The sequence below is a fragment of the Neltuma alba genome, unplaced genomic scaffold (assembly GCF_004799145.2).
Source record: "Neltuma alba isolate B1F8T4 unplaced genomic scaffold, ASM479914v2 tig00011681_pilon, whole genome shotgun sequence".
Lineage (NCBI taxonomy): Eukaryota > Viridiplantae > Streptophyta > Magnoliopsida > Fabales > Fabaceae > Neltuma > Neltuma alba.
The window spans coordinates 287050-309879 of record NW_021636320.1 but is presented as its reverse complement, the minus strand read 5'-3'; the positions used below and the strand labels follow the sequence as shown (position 1 = coordinate 309879).

The 22830-nt window shown below is 37.6% G+C and overlaps 2 protein-coding genes and 1 pseudogene across 4 annotated transcripts; 1 reads left to right on the top strand and 2 right to left on the bottom strand.

Moving 5' to 3' along the window:
- Positions 1-4967: 4967 nt before the first annotated feature.
- On the bottom strand, positions 4968-8030 carry LOC114716605 (inducible nitrate reductase [NADH] 2-like; annotated as a pseudogene).
- A 5708-nt stretch (positions 8031-13738) lies between these two features.
- Positions 13739-14444, top strand: LOC114716614 (uncharacterized). Its single transcript, XM_028901645.1, has 3 exons — positions 13739-14026; positions 14117-14278; positions 14391-14444. The coding sequence occupies exons 1-3, from the start codon at positions 13739-13741 to the stop codon at positions 14442-14444; spliced, it is 504 nt and encodes a 167-aa protein (XP_028757478.1).
- Positions 14445-17834: 3390 nt separating this feature from the next.
- On the bottom strand, positions 17835-21344 carry LOC114716603 (uncharacterized). Of its 3 annotated transcripts, none has more exons than XM_028901632.1 (4): positions 21097-21344; positions 20122-20955; positions 18405-19398; positions 17835-18251 (listed from the first exon to the last, which is right to left on the bottom strand). In XM_028901632.1, the coding sequence occupies exons 3-4, from the start codon at positions 19382-19384 to the stop codon at positions 18239-18241; spliced, it is 993 nt and encodes a 330-aa protein (XP_028757465.1). In that variant the 5' UTR covers positions 19385-19398; positions 20122-20955; positions 21097-21344; the 3' UTR covers positions 17835-18238. The 3 variants fall into 3 exon arrangements, with proteins under 3 accessions (XP_028757465.1, XP_028757466.1, XP_028757464.1); XM_028901633.1 differs by having other exon boundaries at positions 20122-20211; XM_028901631.1 differs by lacking the exon at positions 20122-20955 and having other exon boundaries at positions 21097-21341.
- Between the last annotated feature and the right edge of the window lie 1486 nt (positions 21345-22830).

Genomic DNA, 22830 nt, shown 5'->3' with positions numbered 1-22830 from the left:
CTAAAAAGTTTATTATTTATGAATCTATATATGATATATTTCTTCATTAAAGTTTGTGATTAGATTATTTATTTATAAATATTTGAAATATTATTGAATTTTTTATAGCTTGATTTTGAGGTTTAAACTTAAATGAGATTTTTAGAATTTAGAACATAATAATTTTATATTTAAACATTTTGGAAATCCTTTTTTATTAAGGTAATAATTTGGAGGTTGTAAATAAATAATTTGGCTTGTTAGAAAATTTTAAGTTATTTCTAAAATACTTAATTTTAGGTTATGAAGTTGCGGGATTTAGAATAAAAATTAAATTAAATTAGAAATCTAATTAATATATATAAGCCTAATTAATTATTAATTAGTTATATTAATATGTTGTTATTAATTGTGTAGATTAATTATTGGTCGAGCAAATGATTGACCTTGTGGTAATCATTTTTATTGCTTTGGCGAGAGGTAACCACTTTTCACTTGTTATACATACTAATATGTTGTTTGTGAGTATTTTGCTATTTTAGAATAGTATTTGTTATTTGGAATTCGAGTATATATATTATAACTTTTGAGTTATAAAAATTGTCTTGTGGGATTTTTAGAATTGTAATTGAGAAGTTTGGAAAAGATATATGATTTATATCTTATAGATTACACTGAGGAAATATTGAGAAATTTTTGTTATATTGTGAATTATTGGTTGTTATTTGGATTTTGGATTGAGCCCTATCCTATCACGTGGTAAGGCCGCCATTGATGCACATTGGTTGGCTTCTTCTTTCGTCCCCCAGAGTGAGGGATAGGCTTTTTTGGCTTCTTATTCTCCTCCCTGAGTGAGGGATACCTATATATCTGATTAATCCCCCATAGTGGGGATAGACTTGTGGCTTGTGTGTTAGCCCCCATAGTGAGGGTTTGGATAATTCAAATTATATATCTATGTTTTTCGAGAATTAATAACTGTCCCCTTGACACCTCACGAGCACGGCGTTAGTATGTATGATGAGTTGGAAAGTTGATTACTGAGGTGTTTGTCTCACCCCATGGTTTTTACTATCTTCAGGTGATAGTTCAGGCGGTGATCCATCAGGGAAGGCTTCAGAGGCATAGTGTGTTGTTATAGCTTGTATAGCCTCCCGACTTTTGTTATATGTGCTGATTTGTTATATATTGCCCCATAGGACCCATATACTCTAATGATATAAACTGATACTTTTAATTACTACTATATGATATGGAGGTCGTTAGAAGGTCAGAGATATTTAAGACTTTGCGTATTACCTCTTTTGATAGTGTTGACTTTTGGCTAATGGGCTCCATGACTTATATTAAAATGATTTATCAGTTTGTATGTTTGAAAGTATAAGTTTTGGTTTGGACTAATGGTTGAATGATATTTTTGGACTTTGGAAGTCCAAGGCCCAAGTTAACGATCGATGTTGCTCGTAATATAAGTTTATTTTTTTTAACCGTGATAGTTATTTTAAAATTTTAAGGTTTCTTCTTTTCTATCATGGTTAATTATTCAAATAAATTATTGGATTTAGTCTAAATATGATTTTGAAAGAACGGTTGTCACAATTGAGGCATGGAAAAAGATAGAATAAAGAAGAAGAAGGAAAGTTGAAAGTTGAAAGTAGAGACATGAAAAGTTGATGCGTGGAAAAAATTGAGGCATGGAAAAATTGATCCATTTGGATTAGGAATGAAGATTTTGGGGGAGGAGATGAAGACTTTGGGGGGAGAGATTTAATGCCAGAAGAAAAAATAGGAGAGAGTAGCTGGAGAAATGAAGAATAAAAGGAAGAGGGGGTGCAGAAGCGGAGCCATATGCGGAGAGAAAGAGAGAACGAGAGAGGAGCAGAGAAGTTTTGACATTTTGAAGAGTAATACAAGCTTTAGGGATCATCTAGGTACACAAATATAGTTCTCTTCATCAAACTTTCTTTATGAATATTTCTATATATTTTAGACTTCTTAATGACAGTATTACTGTAGTAATCAGAGAAATTTTTAAGACTTATATGAGGGATAAGTTTTGAGTTTTGGTAATAGACGACTGTAAGAATTTATAGGTAAATGAGTTGTTAATTTTAATTGGTTAGATTTATCCATTTGTTGGTTTTAGTGCTTAAATGAATTTTTTCTAGTTTAAAAATCTGTTATATATGATTTATATTATATTTTTATACCGATTAAAATTATGTTTGAAAGTATAAGTTTGGTTTGGCTAATGGTTGAATGATATTTCTGAACTTTGGAAAATCTAAGGTCCAAGTTAACGATCGATATTACTCGTAATATAAGTTTATTTTTTTTAATCATAATAGCGATTTTAAAACTTTAAGGTTTTTTCTTTTCTATCATGATTAATCATTCAAAAAATTGTTAGATTTAGTCTAAATATGGTTTTGAAAGAACGGTTGTCACACTCTTATTTGATGATGTCAAACTGTCAAATATAAGTAAAAATAATTGTCAATATTAATAATTCTGTAGTAATGTGTGAATAAAGACAAATCATAAATTGAGAATCGATGGTATACATATATAAAAATGAGAGCGAAATGGATAAGACGGGGCGCAAGGGTAAATTAAAATAGAAAGGCTTATGTATACCATCCTACCTGTAAAAAATTCGATGACAACAAATATATTTGAGGAGATTAATGAAGCAAAATAAATTATTTGATTATAACATATATTACATGATCTCTCCGAAATACTTATATATATTAATCAGATTATATATCAATTTATAAGTTAGATAAATTAATTTAAAAAAAAATAAATCTAAATATTTTAAAATTAGTTTATTTAGGTTTTTTAATCTCCTCGTGTTGATATTATATTAATAACGGGAGATAGTACAGTTTTGAACAAACTCCAAAGCATGCTAATTAAAGAAGCTCCACGGTGCACGAATTGCATGTTATATATATTATGCTTTTTTTTTATTTGTAAAAAAACCATGATGCATGATTTTACATTCATGTAATTTTTTCTATTTAATTTCATGCACAAGACACATTATACATTTAATAGTTGAACCCCATATGTGTATTTATGGTAGGCATGCATTAATAAAAAAAACAAGTATGCTAAAACATTTCCAGTTTTTCACTGGAGTACTTACCACTTACCCTACACCGCCCCTCCCCAAAACCATAATCCAGCTTCATTTACCCCAAGTATGAATTTATTGCTTAATAATTAATATCTTACCCTGTAGAAGCGCGCCCATAAAAATGATGGACAGCTAGTTAATTGCCCAGTTGATGATCCAATGACGATATCTAGCGAGCGTTCTCATTTCTAGCATTGTGTCGCTTCGAGCAACTTGTTACTTGTGAAATTACTTCTTTAATTTCCCATGATTGAACACTCAGCAATTTAGATTATTTTATGTTTCAACTTTATGTTTTGGTACACTGCCGTGCATATGGCAGTCGCTTGTGACTCTGGCTCTTGAGATATTATTAGTTAGATGTAGACATTAACTGCGGCGAGTTAGATGGAGACATAAATCCTAAAGTAAGCGGATAAAGTGATCCTAAAACTGAGATTTAAAATTAAAAAAAAATGACTCTCTTTGTATTTTACACTTTAAATCTAAACAATTAAGACGATAATCTTATCAGCAGAAGCGGAGGTAAGCTGAGCATGGAAAGGGCGAGGAAAAAATATCTTATGACAAGTGGCAATTCGTGTTTCTTGAAAATTTGACTCTCCCATTGCTGGCCCCGTTTTGCAATCCGCTCGTGTGATTGGGGCTTGCCGGAGATCAGGTGACCTGAATATGTGAACTTGGAGTTTCGAGCTTGGGAATGAAATATCACAATCTGGCAACATGCTCATTGAAATGATTACTCAAGCAATAACTACAGCGAAAATCGAAGAAGTTAACACCACTAAACAATTGAGTGATTGATTGATGAATGTAGTGAGGGTGTCTGTCCCATCACTACAACGGTTACGATATTTATGGAGTTACTTGTAACTTCCACTATCCTCTTCCTCCGCGCGCGTCTAACCGTACCAAATGCTTCTTTCATGGGGTTCTGCTTCATTTGACATTTCTTTCCGCGGAGTCTCAAATGTCATCTGGGCTTGCTTCCCTTTCCGTTGGGCTCGCTATTTTCTGGGCTTCGGGCTTCACATCCCATTTTAGATTGGGCTTAGGCCCACTTAATGTCGGGCCTAACGCTCGTGTTTAGACAAGAGGCTTTCCTCTCCCGGTTTCCCGGAAACTCACAGCAATGACCCCAACTTTTACTTTTTCCTCTGCACCGTGACGATCTTCCTTAGTTTCAAGGGTGCACATGAGCACGTCCTTTGAAAGTTGAAATGGGGTCCATCGATGCTTGATCTCCAATTGCAGGAAGGGGTTCTATAGCTGTGCTATTGAACTTGTATTCTTTTTTCCTCTGTGCTCATGGCACGCCTCTGTAATTTTTTGTACATCCTTAATTTGGAATATTGCAGCTGCGACATTTTGTATTCTTGCTCAGACTAGTACTGCTTGATTAGTTGTGGGAAATTTTGAAGTCCTTCTGCTCAAATACCTCATCTCATTGCTCATCGCCCATTGATAGACCCCACTTTCGTTCTAGCTTTGAGTTGATAACAGATCTGTCACTCCCCGTTCCATTGCATGTTCCTCAGTATCTCTCCTTTCTGGATTCTATCTCTCTCTCTCTCTCCTATATATATATATAATTAAAAACATGCATATAGAATAAAATCTCATATATAAAAAAGTAATTCTTTATAAAAGAACGCGTCCTTCATATATACACTACTGGCGATACACATAAACGCATATACAATATCAAACTACCGCTCCGACCTCCGTCAACGGCTTCTCTACTAGACAAAAGCAAACTGTTGATGTCTCACTCTCTAATTTCTCCAATCGCACACTACGCACATACACAAACAACACACCATACTCCCTCTTAGGACCCTCCCTAAAACACAAGCAAGTTGTTGTTGATGTCGTACCCCAGTTTCTCCAAATTCGGCTGCACTGCAAACTGAATCATGGGTGGTGGCCCACAAGCTAATGCCAGCGTGTCATCTGATGCCTTGGGGGCATGCTCCCTCAGGATATCCTCCGTGATGAAACCCACACTATATTCCCACCCTTCACTCTTGCTTTCTTGCACCACGTACCACACCTTGAACCGGTCACCTTTCTCAGCCCACTCGTCGAGCTCTTCTCTCAGCAGAATATCATCCTCCGTCCGGTTCGCAAACATAATGTGCATCTCGGTCCGGTCCTCTGGGTCTTTCAGAATGGCTCGCGCCACCTGATAAATGGGCGCAATTCCGGTCCCACCTGCAAACATGGCAAGCCTCTTTGCAAACTTGGGCTTCCCGTGAACCAAAAACTGACCTCTTCCAGTGTACTCTATGTGGCCGAGCGGACCCTTCACTTCCACCGCAGAACCGATGGGAAGCGAGTCCAAGTGCTGAGACATGAGCCCGCCGCTGGGGAACTCGGGGTGCACCCCTTTGAAGTAAATCTTGACCACCAGATCAAAATACCCCACTTCATCCACGCTGGTGGTTGGAGTGTAAGCTCGCATGCACAGCTTATCCTCAATGTTGGCACATACGAATATGTGCTTTCCCACCGGCAGACCCATGATTTGGTCTTCGCGGAGGGTAGCGCAAAACGGAAAAGTCTCGCGTCGCGTGAGATGGACGCTTTGGAGACGAGCTTGCATGGGATTTTCTCACGTGGGTTGAGGGCCACGCTGCGTAATGGTGGGGCTTCCGTGATTGGTGTTAAGTGGCTGATATCGCCATTGCCGTGCAGGGAGGTGTTGGGCGATGAGTCAGGGGGGGCGTAACCGGTAGTCATGATCTCACCAATTCGGTAGTCCTCGAGCATTTTGTTGGCTTCCTTAGAATGGATGGCTTCGAACTCTTCGGTGCAGTCGGTGCCGGCGTTGATGAGGATGATTTCGGGGCCGCCGGGGTGATCTTTGAGGAAGCGGGTGCAGTCGTAGACGTAGCCGTGAACGATGATCCAAGCAGAAGCGGGGGAGGTGTGCTTCTTGACTTCAGAGATGGAGTACATATTGGAGGCGCTGTTGTTCATAAAGGGCGTTGTGACGCTCTTGTTGGACTCCGATGTCTTCAACTTGCGAGAAGGGTTCGATTGTATGGTCGGATGCTCAAACATAATTCCAGTTCCCCCCTCAAGGAGTATGCACACCTTGGTCTTCACTTTGAACCAGCAGTTGTTCATCATACCCTTCATCACAAAAACCCAAGCGTTGATATTTATACAAAATAGGCGACAGAATAAGAGATCAAAATTGGTCATAAATCGCTTGGAATATTGACCCCAGTGCTAAAGCAGTGGATATTTACAACCATTATCAGTAATATGTATTTACACAGTGAAAGTGCGCAATAAATTTGAAGTACCTTGACATTCCAAATGAGCTTCTCGGGCTGGGTGTTGAGGGCCTCGTCCCATGCTCGTACGGCGATTTCCTTGTCTCGTAAAAGGTCCAGCGCCTCCACTTCCAACGACCAGAGACTCCAGCACCAGTATTTGCCGTACTTGTTCGGTTTCTCCGAGCGTTCCAACGTGGCCAGTGACCACGTTTCCCCTCCGTCCATTGTCACCTCGACACGTGTCACCTTTCTCCCGCCCCCTACACGGAATAACATGGATCTCCTTATCAGCTACGTCCGTCTCCGAATGTCTCCCTCTCACACCCTAGCTAAACCCTAACTTATCCTTCCCATACCAAGAGGAGATGTCATTTATCTTAAACAAAGACCCTTTTCCCTTTTCCTTTCCCCAGAAAAAAATCTTACCGGAATATGCGTAGCCTCTCAACACATACGCTTTTGAGTTGTCGATGAGTTTATGGGCAAGATCTCCCCGTGACACGGCGTGGTTATAACAGAATTTACGTTGAGCTCGTTGATAATATACTCAGGCTTGTACCACCAACCTTTATTCATTCAAATACAATTAGGGACTCGGCAGTTGGTATTAGCAAATGATTTGTTCAAATAAATGAATACGAATAATTGATAAGACGAACAAGTACAGGAGTTGACAAAAGCTCAATACCTTCAGCGTTGGCAAGCTCGGCATCCACGTGGGAGGGAAATACTCTATTGTCCTTATAGTGGTAGTGGTTTTGCGATTCTTGTGAAGTTACAATGATGCGCTTGAGCTACTTCACCATGCGACCGGCGATGAAACCCGGCACGATCATCCTCACCGGGAAGCCAAATTCCGGAGCCAAGCGCTCTCCGTTTTGCATATAAGCGAGGATGACGTCGCGGGTCGGATCCATCGCGATCTCTCTCTTGATGCTTGTTCCGTACTTGGACCCACCGCCACCTGGCAGATCCTCATCTCCTTCATAACACACGTACAAAGCTCCTTTGGTGCGGCTGTAGATCCCGCACCTCTTGAGCAAGTACCTCAACGGCACCCCACGCCAGATCGAAGTGGAAGCGGCACCCACACGCCAGTTATAACCGATGCTCTGCCTCACCATGGTTTGTTCTGCCCTTCTGTTGCCGGCACACACCAGCGTGACCGGGAACTCGCGGCTGGGGAACTGGTTGACGAGTTGGTTCATGGTGAATTCTGCGGGGCGTTTGACGAGGCCACTGACCTCGACGGTCCAGTCATCCCAACGGGTATTAGGGGTGGGGCCGTGGTTACGTACAAAGTGGAGGGGGATGGGGGTGATGAAGCTGTGATTCATGAGGGTGATGGGTGGTTCCCAGTTGATGTAGTTTTTTCCCGGCACACGGGCAATGAAGCATGTGTTCCATCCAGCTCTCCGCTTCGGAGTTAGCTTTTTTATAACGTCCTTCCACTCTTCGGCGTCGTTTTCATCTTCGCTGGAGGAATCCAAGTCCTTTGACGAGGCTTTGGATTCCTCGAAGTTGGTGGGAGGGAAGTTAAAATCAAGGGAGACGTTGAAGGAACTAGCAACCCCGCTCAAAGGGCCAGCATATTGATGGTTGCTGACGGTTGCTGCCATGGCAAAGATTGAGAGAGAGAGAGCAAATAGCTTTTGTGGTGCAGGAAGCTGGCTTTACTGTGCTAGCACAGCAGGCCTGCGAGAGTGAGGAGAGAGAGCCAGTGGATTACTAGTGGAGAAAAATGGCGTGATGGGGAAAAAGGTTTGGTGGGTATTTATAGGGGCCATTTGCGGGCATGAAAGAGGACCCGACCCGACGCAACTATCCAGAAGTTCTGTGACTTGGTGCCTGCATCCATTCCTTTCAGTTGAATATTTTTTTTGTCGCTTTTCTTTGATTAAGAATTTAAGATTGAAGCCTTATCCAAGTCCATGGGCGGATATTTATGTTTTGAGTAATCTCGACTTGCAAATTGGCGGAACTTTACCATATATTAAGGAAAATAAAAGGTAAACTTGTGGAATTGGTAGTGTGAATAAAGATAAAATCATAAAATTGAGAATCGATGGCATGCATATATAAAAATGGGAGCGAAATAGATAAGACGGGGCACAAGGGTAAATTAAAATAGAAAGGCTTATGTATACCATCCTACCTGTAAATTAGGAATTCGATGACAACAAATATTTCTTTATATAGGCATTAGGCAACTATTCAATGGGATTAAGTTTAAACACTATTAGCTTTAATTGACTGTATAGTTCTTTTAAAAACTATTTTTGTTTCTAATTCATAAGAACTTGAACTAGAACCCATGGCCTCGTCAAAGAATTCTTATTCTGCAATAATTGGCTGTTGTACCGTACCATTCTGCATTTGAAAATAATCATGTTTAAGTATATACAACGCTGGTGATAGCTCTTTTAAATGGGGAATACACGAATAATTAAATGGAAAAAGGGGAGTCGACTTGGGACACCAATAAAAAAGATTTAAAGTGTGGTGTTATATACTACCTCCTGTCCTAATTATAAGACCCAATTGACTTGTTTGAGGAGATTAAGGAAGTAAGTTAAGTTAGTTTTTGTAATAAATAAGTGTTGTCATTCCTAAAATATCCTTGCTAATTAAGTATATTGGTTAGAACTATCATTATTAGAAGGATTATCTTGAAAAAAATGCATAAATATGAGAGACAAAATGGATTGGGATCTTATAATTAGGACCAAATAAAAAGTCAAACGGGTCTTATAATAAAGACCGGAGGTAGTATAATAGTGCTCAAACATGTCATTTTTGCTTTTGTGGCATAAAAAAAAATTTTGAAAAGAAAAACGTGAATTTTGAGGCGTTGGTGGTTATGGAAGTTCTCTATTATTTATTTAATTACTCCCATGAAAAAGTATTATGATTTTATTTTTAAAAACATTCAAATAATAATAATGCATGGATCATTATATTAAATCAAATGAATAGTTGAATGGATGGATAAGACTGTGAATAAAAATGGATTAAGAAAAAATAAAGACGAAAGTTAATCCTGCGACGCCGTGATTTTTTCAGAGGGTGCAACAATGCATGTAATTTGAAGGGGTCACAAAAGTTTCCAGCTTGGGCGGCTGCGTTACAGGGAAACACACGAATGTTTGGCTCTTCAATTCTCTATTCCAATATCACTGGATGTCTTCCAACAGATGACTTTTAAATTTTTTTTAACCGTGTTCACTTTTAAATTCATCATAATGTTGATCTTTGACTTGGCAATTATTGTATCGTTCCATGAGATATTATCTGTCAAGCCTCTATCTCATAATACAATATATTATTATTTTAAAATATTACAATATTTGTTTATAATTATTTAATATTAAACTCCCAAATATCCTTAATCATTCGACGCCAACTCAGGAGGCATACGGGGCATAAATAGTGGGGTTAACGGTTTGGGTTTTTGTTTCTCACGTAAATAATAGTGGGGGGTTTTAATTTGTTTCTTGTCCACTTTTGTACAAGGAATAAATTTACTTTGAAAGGAACTGTTAGTTATTCTCTGTATTGCAAAAAGAAATTAGTTTTACTATAGACAAAAGAAAAGTACCGCTGATATAAAAAAAAAAAAAACACGATATTAATTGCCGGAATAATTGGTAAAAAGTTTTCAAGGAATTTCGTGGAGAAATGGCAGCGTTAGTTTGATTACGGTTGGATGCGCAGGATCATCTTTTGTCTAAGGCAGATTGTTGGTTTTGTTCTCTCTCTTAGGATAAATATTCGATGCATGTCTATATATCACACTTTTCGTAAAAATAACCTATATTTAAATAGGATAAAACTTGGGTTGTACTCTTAGGATGTTTCTTGTGGGGAGAAGAAAGGATGAATATTTGACTGATAAGTCGTTAAGTGATTTAATTTGATTTAACATTTAATGATGCAGTCTTTCATGGAATAATTCAATTTTATTTTCAATGAGCTGATGATTTGTTGTTTGTTACAACTTGCTCTCATATATAACTATGTCTTATCACTTTAATTCAAAGACAACCCCTTTTTTTTTTTTAAGGCGTAATATCTCGAAAACACGATTTCAATATGGAACCATGAAGGTTTACTTAGGAAAATCAGGAAACTGTAGTTCTCATCTTTAATTCGTGAGATGGATTTTAAGCATCGAGGTCACAGGTTAAGAATCTCAAATCACACAAAAACACTTTTTTTTTTTTTGGGAGGTGGGGGGAGGGACATTTACGAGTTTATAGGGAAGATTGCTGCCCTTTTTTGTCCTGGGATAAAATAAATGCAGCCGGGGATATTATCGGTTTTGGAAGTATATTCTCGAAATATTGACCCTCCTGGTCAGGGTTTATTGTCCTCCATTATTATTTTGTGGAAATCAGGAATTCTTAAAAGCCTGTGAAATGCTCAGCTTTTTGAACGCGTGAAAAAACAGACGGAACGAATGGATCAATGAAAAATCAAAGGAACTTTTTTAAAAATAAAATAAGAAGTCAGACTCAGACAGGCTCGTGTTGAATTTGTCACTACCCTCTAATATTCAACAAACTTATGCCTTGCGTAATAAATTTGAAATCGTCTCTAACTTGTGGAAGTAAGTGTGGTGTATCAAGCGAGTAGCAGGGTTCCGCGTAGTCTCTATTGAACATGTCACGCCGTTAAATCACGTAAGCTTTACTCCTAATTATAGTTTATAAATTAAGCCCCTGATATTCACAAGTTGAGTTTTATAGTTTAATATCATTCCCAGCAGTTTACCCGATCATAGTTAGTTAGTTAATTATCAACGTGGCTTCTTCATGATCCAATGGCAATCACATTATATGCACGATGCAAATGTCGCCTCAGGAAACTTGTTACTTATCAAATTAATTAACCTGGTTAAACAATATTATGGCGCTAATTATTTATTTTCGTGGATGAATCAGTTACCGACTTAGATTATTTTACGTCTTCCACTTTTTTTTTTGGGGGGACATCACCTCTGTATATGACAATCGCTTGCGAGCGACGACTTTTCACGGCTGTCTTGTTTGCTTTGATCAGCTCGATGCTTACGCAAAAGAGATGACACATCAGTGGCTACCGCTACCTACCGTTAGTTTTATAATTAAGGTCTGGAGGTAGTATTTAATTTTGTTAGCTTATGCTTTCTCTATACGGCCATCAGTGAAACCGAGCGTCTCCCCTTCACATTCGGTGCGCCGGTGCTACGAATATGCATATCTCTGAAATTAGACCCTTCCATGATTCATCTCCAGTTGCTGGACTGGGCTCTTAATCATAAGTATTACCGAATGCAAATTTTGTGTGCGCAAGAGTATAAATACTGCGACTGATGAGACCCTTGTCACTTTGCAAATAATTTTTTCCAACTTTCCCTTTATTCTTTGCGTCCTTTAGAATACTGGTAACTGCAACATGCTGCCTTTTGAATTCCTGCTCCTCCGATATTTATTTACTACAGTCTGATGAATATCTTGGGCATTATAATTGAAGTATTATTCTATTAGAACCAGTTTTGATGCTCATTGTTATGATGATTATTATAAACTCATCAGGTCTGGATCGTCTATATCTCATTTAGATGGTCCAATTTTTATTTATTTAAAATAATTATTTTAATATGTATAAAATCTAAAATAGAGATAATTTTTTAAATGTCATTCTTTCAAAAAATAGTTTTTTTTGCATTTAAAAATGATTAAATAAAGATTTTAAATTTAAAACCGTTCAAATCAGATATAAACCATTCATATTTGATGAGTTTATGATACTCATCAAAGCGAAACTGGTTGCTTATTATATTTTGTTTTCCGCATTTTGAGTTTTAGATTACGACAAAATCCTTCCGCGATGAAAACCCTTTCATCCATATCACATTCTCTTATATCCATACTAAATATGGCTTAAACGTTTAAGAAGTATGAGAGGAGTAAGTAACAATCTAAATTTTGCATGCATAACAACCATGCATAAAAATGCTGACGGAAAAAAAAAAGAACCATGCATAAAAAGAAATTAAACAATTTGGAAATTAAGAAGAAAAAAGCGCGGGAAAGGTCAGGTGATTATGGGCTTCAAAATTCAGCTTCTCTATTTCTTTCCTTCTTCCTTCTTTTTTTATACAGGGCCACACCGATCAGCCATGCATGCAGAGAAAACATGGTCAATATATGTCGGTAATCAAAATATCCCTACGCCCCAAAGGAAGAGAATAATGAGCTCTAGAAGCCATGTCTGAGAAATGAGCGTGATGGACACGGTTAAATCCTAATGGGGGAATCTGCTGATCACCCCTTTTAATGGTATAACTCCATTTCGTTGGTTAAAAAAATGCAACTCCATTTGATTTATAGATATTAAAGTTTTAAAACTTATCCATATTTACATTTCTTACAACTAACTTGTGCTAATTTTCACTACTGACATTCTCATTCTTAACTCCTCTTCAATCGGAAGACTACCAGCGAATATTTTGTAAGGGAAAAAACAATTAATAGGGAGTACAGACCCGGACAACAATGAACAGGGGCCTGTTATCGTGTTATGATGAATGACTGTTTTTTTTAACCAAGGATGTGCAGCCCCTAACAAAAATTTGGATCCTACTAATTGAGTTTCTTCCTTTCTTCTTCGCCTAAGGAGTGAACGAACAGAGGCCCGTTAGGCGTTATCGTAACTTTTTTTTTTTGGGCCAACCACTCAATTGAGTAGCATTAATAATCGAATAATTATATTAACTCTCGATAATTATAAGATCTTATTTGTAAGCTATAAACAGATCTTATAATTAGGATTTAAGGCGGTATTTTTTTCAAAAAAAAAAACAAAGAAAGGCTTTTATTTCCAAGTCATTAGATCACAATTTATCTAATGGTTGATACTGCTCAATTCGAGCATCCAAATCCTCCGAACAATCCCTGATCCGATCCAAAACCCGGACGACTAATCCCCCAACAAATCCGCCTGTGCCTGTCCTGATCAGGAAAAAGAGCCCAAATGGGTCTGGTCACCAGTGGCCCGAAAAGAAAAGAACCAATTGTACGTGACCTTGCTGTTCCCCATGATTTATTTGGAGTGCAGTCTTCCACAGAACATCTTGAATTGAATTACAAAAGCCATAATATCCAGCCCTTTGATGGTTGCTTTCGGAGCAGTTCATGATACGTGAGATTCGCAATCACATATCTACCCTGAAAACAACATTAAAAGGCACATAGTTGGATGATTATTTGAGGGAATTTCCATTTCTCCCTACGCATTCTTTTTGGGGGTTTAGAAATTGCAGACTCAGAAGATTCTCAAACTAATGGGGGAGAAGAAGCATAGTGAGAATGGCAACGATAGAAACACTCAAATCAACGGAGTGATGATCACAGTCTACGTCGAATCATCAACGACCCGATCACGAAAGCAATCGGATCCCGCGAAGAAATCAAAGCGACGCCCACAAATCAAAAGGTCGCGAACTTCACAATCGCAAGGCTACGATCGTCGGGCTCTGCTACTTGCCTATTCGAGACAGCTAAGAAATGCGGGATCGGAATGCCGAGATGTTCGAGTGCCCTCAACACAAAAATCGAGGCATAAAAGCAAGGTATGTTCTTCAATGGGTTGTCATTGGAAATTCCAGTTAAGTCGGATGTAAATATCTGCCATTAAATTTGGATTTTGTATCTTGCGTTAGGAGGAGAATTGCTCGTGGTTTCAATTCTGCCCCCCGTCGTCGCGAATGCTCCGGCGTTCCAATGGCCGGTGGACATACGATCGCGTGCCGTTCGTTGAGAAGGAAGAATTGAACCAATCGAGGAAGAAAAAGTCCAACGGAATAACCAATTCTCCGTTTCTGGTAATGCGAGATTTCGCTTTGATTTTCGTTTTGTTTCTATTAATGTCTCAGGGTGGCGGAATCTATTTGAAATATAATTCGTTATTTTGTTTTCTGATTTTGCTTTTTGCAGAGAAAATTGAAGGGCATGCTGAAAGAGATGTCATGCAAGAAAATAACGTTATAAGGGGGATGGATCATGATAGGGTTGAAGCTTTCATTTGATTTGGCGTTGGGTTTCACTCAGAACTTGTTGGTGTGAAAAAGAGTTTTGCCTTTTGACGCTGATTCGGTTTCATCGATATGTTTGGCACACGTATTAATAAAATCCATTTTATGATATTATATTAACTTCACTTACCTATATTTTCCCCTGAATTTCAATTTACAAAAACCCCCCGGGGACGAGGAACAGGGAACAGATTTTTTTTTTTTTTTGGGGCAAAAGTATTGGAATAGCCTGAAGAAAAGCAACACAAAACGTGGGGAAAAAAAGGATCTTGATCGGACATTCCATTAGATATAGATATAGAGATATTTAGCTAGGAACCAAACCATGATTTTTAAAATGATTTTACATTATACCAAAAATAAAATAAAAAACAAAATGATTTTATATATAAAAAATATAAGAAGAGTTTTATTTTGATTTGCATATTATAATAGTAACCAAACACCTCAGCAGCTTGGAATTAGTGTGAAATCTATGAAAAAAAGCTGATGATAGCTCCGCCTTTTCAATTCAGCCTAGAGCCACTGGTACAAGAAGACAAAGTTAATGGGACTATATTGGAACAAAGAATGAAGCACATGCAAAACCTAAAATAAATGAATATGCATGGTGACTGCTGCATGGGGGGCGAGTGCAGACGAGAGCTGTTCCCCGGGATTTTTATCAAAATGCTACACACAGTAAATAAATTACCAGGATGCTACACTATGAAAAGTATTTCCCTAAATGCTACACTCAAACTCGTTCACCACAAAACGAGTTCAAATTTTCAAAGAAATCGTTCAAGGAAAGAACGAGTTTCATGTCTGATAATTTTTTTTTAAACAAGATCGAAACTCGTTCAAGGCATGAACGAGTTTAGCCTGTCAGAGCGTCTGAGTCTGCTTCTTCTTTTCCTCTTTCATTTCAGCAAAATTTACAAACAAGACCCATACCACCAACACATTCTTCCTTTTTCTTTAGACTTCGGAGAGAATTGCAATTAATGACCCAACTCCTCCCCAACCACCGCTTTTGTTTTTTTCCTTTGCCCTTCGGTCTATATTTCCAAAAAATATGAATCAATTTTACTTTACATCCTAATAATTAAATTTTTAAAAATATATAAAATAAATTTATTGAATATAAATTATTTATCAATATGATATAATATATGCAAAATTTACGCCTATTTAATATAATCATTGGACAGATTGAAGGTCAAAGATTATGAGGGAATGAGTGGTGTTAAAATTTATTAAAATTAGACACAATAATTATATACAACTGCCTTGTAGCATTCTTGTATATAAATTTTTTTACAGAAATTATGTACATTTATGGAACAATTTATGGAAAAATAACAGCCTTGTAACAATTTTTTTACAGAAATTGATACCGGCTAAAATGATATCTTGCAAACAAATATTTACAATATATACTCAGATGCCGCATGCATCAAGACAGCCTTGTCATGATTTAATGACCATTTATTTATATTAATAATTCAAACACGTTTAATTTGTAGCTGATGGACAAATTCAAAGTTAGATTATGAATATTGTTAAATGTACATAATTTCTGTAAAAAAATTTTTATATACAAGAATGCTACAAGGCAGTTGTATATAATTATTTGTGTCTAATTTTAATAAATTTTAACACCATTCATTCCCTCATAATCTTTGACCTTCAATCTGTCCAATGATTATATTAAATAGGCGTAAATTTTGCATATATTATATCATATTGATAAATAATTTATATTCAATAAATTTATTTTATATATTTTTTAAAAATTTAATTATTAGGATGTAAAGTAAAATTGATTCATATTTTTTGGAAATATAGACCGAAGGCAAAGGAATAAACAAAGCGGTGGTTGGGGAGGAGTTGGGTCATTAATTGCAATTCTCTCCGAAGTCTAAAGAAAAAGGAAGAATGTGTTGGTGGTATGGGTCTTTGTTTGTAAATTTTGCTGAAATGAAAGAGGAAAAGAAGAAGCAGACTCAGACGCTCTGACAGGCTAAACTCGTTCATGCCTTGAACGAGTTTCGATCTTGTTAAAAAAAATATATCAGACATGAAACTCGTTCTTTCCTTGAACGATTTCTTTGAAAATTTGAACTCGTTCTTGTGATGAACGAGTTTGAGTGTAGCATTTAGGGAAATACTTTTCATAGTGTAGCATCCTGGTAATTTATTTTACTGTGCGTAGCTTTTGATAAAAATCCCGCTGTTCCCCCATTTACTGTGGGGGATCGGATTCCACAAAGTCATACGGCTGATTCCCCAAGAAGCAGACAATCATTTCCAAGCGATCATGTAATCCATCCGTCTCGATAATGACACGTGTACCCTCCCATTTCCTTTCAAAGGCGGTTGAAATGCCATATCTTAGGAATCGGACAACGCATCCGTCTATATGGTGATCGTTGCGAAGGAGTGTGGCACGGCGGAAGACGGCGGATACGAAGACCCCCCCTTTGAACACAAGCATTCCCATTAGAGCCAATGCAAATGCTTGAATCCAGTTTTGAAAAGTGGGACCGCGTGGGGCCTTAATTCAATGGTTGAGATTTTTTCCCAATCATTTACTCGACTGCAGATGATCCTCATCCCCGTCCCTGGCGAGACATTCATGGCTGCCAAATGGATCCCTGCTCACTCACCCCACTCTCCATTTGGAATCAGCTAAATCTCAACTTTCAGTCTTACGATATTTCTTTTCTTATTGTAATAGACCTCAGTCATTGTTCAGACAAAATTATAGTATTTTTCATTTTTATTTACACACACACACACACTACGGGTAACGTTTAACTGAAATTAGATGTCACTAGTATATTTTCAATTACCACATCTTAAACACATGGCTTAGTCAAATACAGATTTAATAATTTAATTAATTACTATATCATGCGAATAATACATACAGTCAATTTTAACGGAAATTGAATATGACCATAAATTTTTTTTTTTTTGGGTTCAAGAAAACAATACTTTTTAAATAGAAAATGGGGGATGCAAAAATATCGGACAAAAATACATCCCGCCCTGTTCTGTTCAACGCATGTCAAACTTCTTGAGGACGATCTCTCTTTCAGAACAGAGAGGCGGCAACCTCAAGTGTCAACCTCTAAACAGATATTAATGCATCCGTTGAAGTTATACGAATCGCCATTCCCTAACTTTTCCCAGCCACGACACCCGCTTCCTTCTCCGACACTCTCATATCGTCTTCACTAACCACCAACTCTGTTCACGCATTAGTGGTCTCTCTTTCAAAAATTTAACTATTTTTAGGCGTCATCATATACATAATTATTATGGCTTACCATAATGAAACAAACCATCGAAGCCAGGATTGAACCAACTTCCTGAAACCAGCTAGAAGTTAAACCAACTGACCGTGGCAATAGAAATAGTCGGTTCGAGGCCATTCCATGGTTTCATCCATTAGTATCACTAGCAAAGATAAATTATTGTACAATAGCTGTACATGAAGCAGAAGGTTAGAGGACAGAATTCAAAAGGCAAATATTTGGGATATCTTCCCCATCATCGCCAATTGCCTGTTTAATTTAGCAACGTATGATCAAATGACAGGCGCAATGACCTGATCTCCTGAACCGAAACTGCCTAACCAGGAGGCAATAAGAACCCTGAAAATTGCCTTCTTCACAGTCTGTTTGAAAATCTTTAAATGACGATAATCATATGACACTCCAACATTCTACAGACGCAATGATTCAAATCCACACGGTGGGGTCAGCTGTTATACCTTGCCAATAAATAAATAAACATTCATTGGCATCCTAGCAAGATAAGTTGTGGCAAGATCATGGAGAAATGCTACCAAGTGACTTTCTACAGCAGAACAGAAGAAGCACAGCTCTTTCCTCGCATTGTCCCATACTTTTAAGTTAAAACTTACCTGCTTGCATTAGGTAGCCTATGCCTTCGCCTTCTTCTTGACCTTCCTCCTAAGAGTATCCTGTGGAATCCACGCCTGGAGGCAGCAGCGGGACCTGTAGGAGCAACACGATTCAATTCAAAATGATCCATATCCAGTGAATCATATTCAAAGCCCCGACCATAACCAATGCTCGACAAAAAAGGCCTATTTCTTCCTAAACCAATCGACCTCATGGAGAAGAAATCATCATCCACATATTCCTCCTCAGATTCAGAATCAGAATCAGAATCAGAATCACTATAGAAGGTGTGGTCATTTGGTTCAAGCACATAATCTCCTAGGACCATAGCCCCGGGAGTAGATGACAAAATTGTGCTGATCACATCATTTCGTTCCCTCTCATACTCGAGCCTTTTCCATTTTTCTTTCCGTATAGGATCCACATCTCGTGGTCGTGCACATGGATGCTTTGACCTAACATGCTTCCTAAGCTCCTTGTAAGTGCCCGTAAAAGAGCACTCATCCTGCATGCAGCCTCTTTTCTTCTTATTCAAAAACTTCCGTGCTGCTTCAACAACAGTCCAACCCTTTACCTGCCTACGACAAAGAGGGCAAAGGAGCTCAGGCACCTCTGCGTAGTCACTGCTTTCACCTGCATTCAGATTGGAATTATTCGTTGCCAGTGGCAAACTTTGAACAGGTGCTTTGGTATATGCCTTTTTGTATTGCTCAAAACAATTGGAAAAGCGATGACTTGTAGCGCACATATAAGGGCGGCAACCATTGTTATAAGATGAACAAAGGAGAAGGACTGCATTGTGGGGGACCTCCATACAGACAGAGCAGGTTGCATCTTCCCAGTCTTGCTTCTCAGATGCTTTATAAAAGCTCTTCTCATCATCTTTCAAATTCTTCTGGGAGTGAGATGTTAACGGATATGGAGTTGCCCTGTGACATTGAGAATGGGATTTCCTTTGCACCTTGCCTACTTTAGCCATTTAGAAAACTGAGCCTGAGATTTATCCAAGGGAGAGGAGGAAAAGAATAAAAAAAAGAAAAAGAACAGAGGAGCAAAATTCTGTCACAAATCAAAAGATTACAAAGAATAATTTAAGTGTCTAAAATCCATTTTTTAATACAATTGAAATGAATTTTTGGTACTTCATTTGTTAATTAAACTAACCATGCTTTTTCTGCACCCATCTAAGCCACGAATTATTAATGTCTGAATCTCATTAAGCATAGACATAGAAATACCACAATGTCTTATTCCTGGCCCTACCTATGAGCATTAATCACAAGGTTCATATCTAAACTATTTAAAAGAGGGCAAAACCCCCAGCGAACTGTAGCATAAGCTCCTTACCCAATTTAAACACACAATAACAGCAAAGTACATAGGTCGAAGACAAAAATGTAACCAACTAACTTCATCGTCATGGCAGTTGCAAAGAAGTTCAAGGACATGTAAACAAATGAAGCAACACAACTTCATCTTTTCTTTATTTTGAAATTCTTTATGCATTTCCATTTTAATAATGATGCATAACATACAAATAAAAATTTGAATATGAAAAATGAGCACATGCCACTGAATTTTGTAAAGCAAATTATGGGATAAGAAGAAGTAAATAAGTTGAGCTTCGATTGTGAAGCTCCTAAATCATATAAGGATATGAAGGGTCTACTATCAGTCCTCTTTTCAACCACATGCTTTTTTATCATGCAAACTTACTAGCCATGCCAATAAAGCTCGTAAATAAGCAACAAAGGACGCATGCTAAGGTATCATGGTGGATATATTGCCGGCCTGTAGCAGAACTTCCTATACCATAAATTAGCACGATTTATTTTCTATGATTAGGCACTTTGTCGTAAGTAAATTCAGTAGATACGAATCTATCACCAGTGACAAATTGATCAATTTTCAGCAACTACACGTGATATTCGGTAGCATTACTGACTAAAACATATTTTAACCACAGAACATGCTACATATGACAGTCAATTCCCCCGGGGAGGGATTTCTGATCCATAAACTCAATTTATCGTGTGGAAGGGATAATTTGATAAACCCAGTCGGCCAAAAAATTTAACACAGTTGCTTATTCTAACTATCAAAAGGACCAGAATAATCCACTCAGGGAGTGATTAGCATCTCCTTCTCAAGTAGGAATAAGCCTATATGTTATGAAAACAGTTTACAATAACCCAGCAGCATTATTAAGGATAGGATAATAATCGAAGAATCCAAAGGCCATGATCCAAAACAAAAGTTTTCTGCTGCTTATTGATACGAAAGGCAGCATTTTTATTACTTCCTGAAATCGCGTAGCAAGTATGATCTATAAAGATCGTTCATATCCCTTACAGACTGCTACATCTCAAGCCCCATTAAATCATTTTGAGTCCAAGTCTCAAGCAAATAAGGACTTTTAACCCTCACAATTTACAAAGCCGTGATCGGCAACATACTACACTGATTCATTAAAACCCCCCATCACAAATCTAAATTGCAAAGTTGATGCAAATACAAATGTCAAAAATAGGCCCAACATTGCATTAGAATCTGCGATAAGAATCAGACGAATAAACCAAAAGCATCAGGGATCATCAAAACAAAAACTGGGCAAGAGCTGCAAAATGAACTCAGAACTTGATTCCATCAGGAATATTAAGAATAAAATAAAAGATCGGGAGCGACTAATACCTCAGGTACCGCGCCACCGAGAGAAACTATATGTGGTTAGGAGGAGAGCGCCCCGATCCTGGCGCTCACGTTCTTCAAACGGGGGGGAATAAAGAGTAACCCCCACCTGCTGCAGCAACCGGCGTACGAATTTAGAGTTAAGCCGGTACGCAATCTCAATCTCAATGTTGGATATAATAAGAGCTATTGACGATCTGATGCACCCGCCTAGGATTCCTAACCCAAGTAATCTTACATTCCTCCGATGTTTCTTTGGTAAAAGACGCGATAATTCTAGTGTTTGATGAAACTTGAAAGAGATGGCCTGAGCCCATTAGAATTAGGCTGGGCCTTCGAGAGCCCCTCTCTCTCTGGTATATGCTTTTTTTTTTTAAATAATAATAATAATAATAACAAGCGGGGCAAGATCATTCATCATATATAATTTTTTAATATAAAAAATCAGTATTGGAGAGCCTTAAATCTGAAAATCCAGATATTGAAATCAAATTTTTGAATTAAAAAATAGATGAGGAGTTCGTAGATTATTTTTTAAATTTATATTATAATTATTTAAGATGCAGGAGAAACAAACAGGAGGAAAGCAAGGAGCTCAAGAGTGTTAATAATTAATTACAGTAAAAAGTTTTTTTTTGTTTTTCATTTAATTAGAAAAAAAAAACTGAGTATACAAGTTTGTGAGGCAGTCCCCAAAAAAGGTATAGAAACACCCAACACAGGAGGCGCACGCAGAGAAAAATACGAAAAGTTGCTGTGCGAACCCGTCGAGGACCCGCCTCCTTGATCTCTGGCGCTGCACGAGAGAGGGCGGAGAGAGAGAAGATGAAGTGAAGCTAGTCATGGACCTAAGGAAAACATCTCCCTTTCTAATCTCTTTTTTTGGTAATTAAAAAAAATTAGATGAATTGAGTAACCAAGACATGTTTTTAAGCCCTGAGAGTATTTATAAAGATATTTATAAACTGTCCACCAATAAAATTCTTCGCAGTAAGATTTTAACCCGTGATTTTATAAATTATAAGTCAACTCTTTTAACAACTAGATTAACTCTTATTGGCTCTTCAATCTCTCTTGCGTCTCTTCCCCTTTTCTCTCAATTCTGTCAACCTCTCTCTCCCCTCAAGCCAGAGACCAAGACGGACGAAAATGGAGGAGTGGACAGTGGAGGACACTTACTGAGGACAGCGCTGAGACTTATGCGACTCATAAACACATTGGACGGAGATTCATTAGACTTCCCACCTGCCACATCGGATTAAAATACATTGCACATGGTCAGCAGGCGTGACGTACCAAACCATGTAACCAACATTTGTTGCATTTCAATGACCATGATAATTTCTTTTTCACATTTTTCTCAGCTGGGCACTTTCACATCAAAGTAAATTTTACAGTCGTGGAAAAATTTACATTCTAACCCTATTTTGATATGTAAAGGGTAATAAATTGTTAAACAGGATAGGAAAAACTAATTTGGAGGCTCCTATAGTTTATATCAGTTTTGAATCAAGCCCTTGAGCCTTTTTTTGTTTCTTTTTACTAGATCCTTTAACTTTATACTGTTAAAACCATTAGTTCTCACTGTTAAGTGAAAATAGACACTGTTATATTTTTGTTACATCATCTTCTTCCGCACCAATCTTCCTTTCTTATCATCCTTCACATCCCATCCTCTCCTTGAAATTTCTCCAATGCCGCAACATTTCGTAAGAAATAGATTGTTAATCAATTGAT

Coding starts and splice junctions, on each gene's coding strand:
- LOC114716614 (XM_028901645.1), top strand. CDS start 13,739: ATGGGGGAGAAGAAGCATAGTGAGAATGGCAACGATAGAAACACTCAA. Junction 14,027..14,116: donor AATCGAGGCATAAAAGCAAG/GTATGTTCTTCA, acceptor ATCTTGCGTTAG/GAGGAGAATTGCTCGTGGTT. Junction 14,279..14,390: donor TAACCAATTCTCCGTTTCTG/GTAATGCGAGAT, acceptor TGCTTTTTGCAG/AGAAAATTGAAGGGCATGCT.
- LOC114716603 (XM_028901632.1), bottom strand. CDS start 19,384: ATGGCTAAAGTAGGCAAGGTGCAAAGGAAATCCCATTCTCAATGTCAC.